The sequence below is a fragment of the Leiobunum rupestre genome, chromosome 6 (genome assembly GCF_980474605.1).
Source record: "Leiobunum rupestre chromosome 6, qqLeiRupe1.1.hap1, whole genome shotgun sequence".
Classification (NCBI taxonomy): domain Eukaryota; kingdom Metazoa; phylum Arthropoda; class Arachnida; order Opiliones; family Sclerosomatidae; genus Leiobunum; species Leiobunum rupestre.
In genome coordinates, this window is record NC_143389.1 from 8,505,306 (window position 1) to 8,511,397 (window position 6,092).

At 39.0% G+C, this 6,092-nt stretch overlaps 1 protein-coding gene across 1 annotated transcript; it reads right to left on the minus strand.

Annotated features, from left to right (window-relative positions):
* On the minus strand, window positions 1-5,148 carry LOC149939221 (uncharacterized). The gene is made up of 5 exons (XM_090179062.1): window positions 4,996-5,148; window positions 3,567-3,806; window positions 3,340-3,423; window positions 215-472; window positions 1-139 (listed from the first exon to the last, which is right to left on the minus strand). Exons 1-5 carry the CDS (start codon window positions 5,146-5,148, stop codon window positions 92-94), a joined length of 783 nt encoding a protein of 260 aa, XP_090035188.1. The 3' UTR covers window positions 1-91.
* Between the last annotated feature and the right edge of the window lie 944 nt (window positions 5,149-6,092).

The window sequence follows — 6,092 nt, forward strand, 5'->3', positions numbered from 1 at the left end:
GAAAGAAATTAAAATATATATACATAACAATAAAAAAATCACAATCATTCAAAAAATATTTTTTTTTAAATGTAAGCAATGAGCATCGATCCTAGTCAACATCTACTCGAACTCGGCATATAGGGCAAGTGTTATTATCCTACAACAAAAATATAACAGCAATTGTTAGATTCTGAAAATCCTTCAACCGCAAATCGATTATCATATCCAATACCTGAAACCACTTATCGATACAGTCCATGTGGTATTCGTGAAAGCAAGGCAGAATACGCAGAGTGTCGTTCTTCTGGAATTCAGCCAAGCAAATGAGGCATTCCTTGTCGTCGTTGGTCGTCCTTTGAGCCGCGCCAGAGCAGGATGGATCTCCTCCTCCGTCCTTGCTGACCATTCGAACTGGGAGACGAGACAACTGCGCTTCCGGAAGTCCTCGAGAGACTGCGTCTCCGAGACTTTCCGTTAAGTCCCACAACCTCTGCGGAGAAAGTGATTCGAATTGTTCAATGAATCTCAATGGTAAATTGTGACGAATCAAAATATGAGCAATTAAAACCAACGAAATCGTAGAAGAAATCTCGTAATAAAATTGGATACTCTATGAAAACTAGATCTACTTGATTAAGTGAGGAAAAATGTGTCATTTAGTAAAAAAAAAATTATGATAAGAATGTGCTAACTATTTTTGTATTTTGCATATTGTGAGGATGTTGTAGAAAGGAGGGTCGAGTTGGTACTAATGGCAAGGAAATTAGCAGCCCTACTTATAAATAGTAGGAGGAGTGAGAAGATTAAGTGATGGGCAGTCATTAGTTACTATCAGACGTGCTTATAACTACATACGATAAGAATTGATTTAAAAGGTATAATATTACTATTTAAACTTAGGTTTAATTATGACGTCATTAAATGTAAGTTACATATCAGCTTAATGTAATTCTTGCAATAATAGGTGAAAACTACTCGCCAGTCCGGAACCATTCGATGAGTCCTCGCGCAAACTATTCGCGGAAAAAAAATTCTCGAACCGGTTCTCGGACCTTTTTTTTGACATCCGCACATCGGTGTCGACCCAAGGCCTTAGACACCAGCACACAATAACTGATTAATCAGGGTGAGATATGTGTAACGGCCACGCCAGCGGAGGGATACGTGGGGACAGCCGCGGCTGAAGTATCCCGACCACCCGTTGGGGGATTGGTGGTCGTCCTCACACGGCCATCCAAAAACTCTGGCTCCCAGACGCTTGGGATCACAGGAGTACGCCACTACTCCCGGCGTTCTCGGACCTCTTGGAACTGCTCAAGCAATACCATCAAGAACCCAAGGCTGAGCTCACTTAAATAGGCGGAACTATAAAGTCCAGGGGGGCTGAAAAGATGGTAGTCACGTGACTTTGTGGAGAACGGCAACGCCATCTATCCTAAGAATTACGAACTATTATTTATTTTATTTTGCTAATAGCGGTTTAAATTTTGATCGATTCATCTAAATTATTTAATTATTATTGTTGCTTAGAACATTTTGTAATAGAAAAGTGGAAGTTAATTAGCTGTCTGCAGTATTTGGAAGGAATATGGTTTTCTTTACCGTCACACGGCCAACTAGGAAGACGAGTTACCGAATCGAAGTTGCCTGTGATATGGTAGTCAGTTAGTCACATGATTTTTTTTCATATTTTAGCAAGTTGGTTAAGACCAAATTTACTTTATAGTTTCGCCTATTGGTCTACAATTGTTTTTTAGACTAGTCAGTACCTGCTTTTAAGATGAAATTTGAGACTATTCGTCATAGGTCAATGCCAAGAGCTGGGTTCGAGCTCACCTCACTGAATTCGTATATGAGCTTACGGGTGGAATTGGGCTCACCTTGGTCTCACCAATTATCGGGCTCGAGCTCGCAATCTAAATTTCCCCGCCGATGTGAGGTCTCGAGCTCAGTAGATTTAGAACCTACAAACCGTCTCGGGCTCGGACTCACTGTAGTTATAATTAAACGGGCTCGCTATGTTTACACATTGAGGGGTGCTCTCAGGCTCGGGCTCACAACAATTACAATTCGACCTGTGATCTCGGGCTCAGGCTCACTATAATTACTTAGAAATAAAATGGTGGCCTCGAACTCGGTCTCACTATGTTTTAAAACTACTAAAGGCTCAAGCTGGAGCTCGATGTTTCAAAATATTCAGACACGCTTAAGTTTGGGATCACTATTTTGTAGCTCTGCTCAACATGATATCATTTAACCCTTTCGGAAGCTCTTGACTCTAGAGTTCCTCAAGTTGCTCAACCCGATTTTTCGTGGCACAATTTATTGATCAAATAGAACAATTAGTGTTTCCGAGCTCCTTTTCAGCATCATTGCCACACCCGGAAGACAGTCTCAGGCGGACAGGCAGACCTGAGCCGGGGAATCCAGACGGTGCTAGGCCACGCTAGCTTCTAACACTTTTTTGGCCAAAATAAATTTCGAACGTGAGCTTAGGGCTAAACAATATCGCGAATTGGAAGGAGATCGAGCTCATCCTCAGATACGAAAACAGTTTCCAAATCGGTCTCGGGCTCGGGTTCATTCGTAATAGTGAGTTGAGCTCAGGCTCACCTCAGATATGAAAACTGCCAAAATCATGCTCGAGCTCGATCTTAAGTATAATGTCGTTCTCATCGAAATTTTTAATACGGGCTCGGGTTCAGGCTCCGAGTAATGTGAATCATGAAATATGTTCCAGCTCAAGCTGGGAGTAATTTGTATTTTAACAGGGGCTCCAGCTCGAGCTCACTAGTTACAATATGCATTCCACAATACCTTAGCTTGGGCTCGGCTTTAACGTGGAAACTTTTCGGTCTCATCTCAGGCTCACAATATTTATTCAAAAATACCAGAGCTCGGTCTCAAATTACGCTCGGGCTCTCGCTGTGAGCCTGAGCCCGTTGACCTTTGCTATTCGTACAACAAGTTCTGAACAGTCCTTGACATTTTGGTTACGTCATAGCTCAGTTCAAATCAGTTCTTTGAACGGTTCCGGACTTTCAACGTTTTAAACTGATGAATTAATTTTTACATGGGTCTAGTTTTCCTCCGGTATGAAGGGTATCAATAAACACATCCTTGACCAGGCCTCCTCCCCTGATTTAACGCGATACCTTATTACTTTACCATCAAGCTACCAAATTATTTCACGGAAACTATTTTAAAATTCGTCATTTATAAATTTATAAATACACTAACTTGATAAGACTTAAGCAAATACAATTCTATTGAGGATTTAAACCTCTGAAACTATTATTATCCCTTAAGTCTATGTCGTATATTCAATGAAACATTTAAAAAATTCATCGTTCTTACTTCATATTCATCCACGCTACTTTGTAAATTAGCTCTTCTGCTAACACGAGCTCTTCGGAATGAAAATCTAGAACTCGCTGCCTCCTACGTATTTAGTAGATATGAGATTAATAAAACAACGTAACATTAAGTTAAACATTAGATTAATACGTTAATGAGCTCTTATACAGGTTCAAAAGAGTAAACAAGATCGTTTCCTCTTACCTTAGGATCAACCGAAACCTTACCCTGTTTAGTCTGGAGTTTGTGGCATAGCGGGTAGTGATAGCGGACACATTTCTTTCCGAAATTCGAGTTCTAGGCTGGTACCACATTTCTTCGAAGATATCGGAGCCACTGGATGAGCTGGAATCATTGTGAACGGCAACCGGGAATGGTTGGGGGCGTTCAGGGGTACACTGAAAAGATGTTTCGTATCTCGATCCATTTATAGGCCCAGAATCATCTAATTCTCCGTCAAACTGCGCCTGTTCATAAAGGAAAATCGATTTGATCTAAGCGAGAGAACGTGATATTATATCAGCACTGTTTTAAATCTCAATACAAGCTTCCACTTATACATAAATAAAATCTCAGCCCCTAAAAAATGCGTCACACCAACTGCGCAAGTGAGAAGGTATCAAAAGGAGCGGCCGTGTGTAAAACAGAAATGCTGTTACTTGTGATAGCGGAACGTTCCTACATCAGCTGCGGATTATGTTCCTTGGTTTCATAAGGCGCTTGTCAGTTTAAATTTTTATAATGTAAGTTTTGGGGCCACGAGGCCCCAGGCGCGCGCTTATTGGATAATCCGCCACTGTCCTACATTTATTAGTCTAAGGATAAAGGTATAACAAACTAGAATTTACCTTTTCCCATAATTTGTTCTAACCAAATTATATTCATCTAGAATCACCTAGAGGTCGGGGATGGTTAACTTTTATTCAATAATTAAAGCTCTCAAAATTATTCGTAAAACGTTTTGATCAAGTAATTTATATTTCTGTATTATCCGATTAATTTTTGATACATTTGTAAAATAAATCGGAAAAACGACGTTTTTTTCGATAAAAAGGTCAAATTTTACGAATGACACTTTTTTTAATCGTTTTCCGAAATATTAACCGTTAAATTTCTTTGTTTACATTTTTTCCCGAAAAAATCAATTTAATTATGGATAATAATTAACTGTTTGCCTGAACGCAGCGTCAGCCGTAGTTGTTACGATTGGTGGATGACATTACCCAAAGAAAGGCTATTTTAAACTTAAGAAGAATGGCCTCATTGGGTATAAACGCGCTTTTGCTTCAGAGGCCTTAGCACAAATGGAGGTGAATGGGTTATTTCGTCCCTCTAGTGGTGTGGTTCGGGAAGACTAGACCCGGAAATCGTTACTACATATTAATTTTAGCGTACGTATAAATATATAAATACTTTATTTCATATATTGACAGGTTCTAATGGTTGCCACACTTTTTAACAATCAAATTCCCTGACTTTTCCAAGTTTTCCCTGAATTATTTTGTGCCAAGATGTGGTATTTTAGTAAAAATTTCCTTTTGACAACTGAAATTAAATTCCCTGACATTTAGACTAATGTTTCAAATTCCGAGGTTTTCCTGATTTTTATGTTAAATTGAAGTTAGCCTTTTGGTCGAAAACGACGTACTGACCCACCTGCAAAATCCTGGCTAATTCTTCGTCTTCGTGAATTTGTCGAAATTCATCTTCCAATTCTGTTTCTGAATGTCTCCTGATGGGTGCCAGTATTTCTGTTAGCCGTGTCGGATCGGCTTCTGGAACTACAATGAACAGAAAGCGGACAGTCATAAAAGTATATTTGTCAACACAGGCCAATATAAGCAGTCATTGTCTTGATAAATTATACAGTTTAATATAAGTCATGACTTAAGAGTCACGTCTACGACCCTAAGTGACATAAGACCCATTAGTGTGTCAGCCTCACCTTTGCGCCTTTTAAAATAATATCACCATCGACTAAAAAGCCAGCCAGGTGGCTAGTACTCTTTTGTCTGTGGGTTAGTTTAACTTTTGTCTGTGGGTTAGTTTATCTTTTGTCTGTGGGTTAGTTTATCTTTTGTCTGTGGGTTAGTTTATCTTTTGTCTGTGGGTTAGTTTATCTTTTGTCTGTGGGTAAGTTTATCTTTTGTCTGTGGGTAAGTTTATCTTTTGTCTGTGGGTAAGTTTATCTTTTGTCTGTGGGTTAGTTTATCTTTTGTCTGTGGGTTAGTTTATCTTTTGTCTGTGGGTTAGTTTATCTTTTGTCTGTGGGTTAGTTTATCTTTTGTCTGTGGGTTAGTTTATCTTTTGTCTGTGGGTTAGTTTATCTTTTGTCTGTGGGTTAGTTTATCTTTTGTCTGTGGGTTAGTTTATCTTTTGTCTGTGGGTTAGTTTATCTTTTGTCTGTGGGTTAGTTTATCTTTTGTCTGTGGGTTAGTTTATCTTTTGTCTGTGGGTTAGTTTATCTTTAGTCTGTGGGTTAGTTTATCTTTTGTCTGTGGGTTAGTTTATCTTTTGTCTGTGGGTTAGTTTATCTTTTGTCTGTGGGTTAGTTTATCTTTTGTCTGTGGGTTAGTTTATCTTTTGTCTGTGGGTTAGTTTATCTTTTGTCTGTGGGTAAGTTTATCTTTTGTCTGTGGGTAAGTTTATCTTTTGTCTGTGGGTAAGTTTATCTTTTGTCTGTGGGTTAGTTTATCTTTTGTCTGTGGGTTAGTTTATCTTTTGTCTGTGGGTTAGTTTATCTTTTGTCTGTG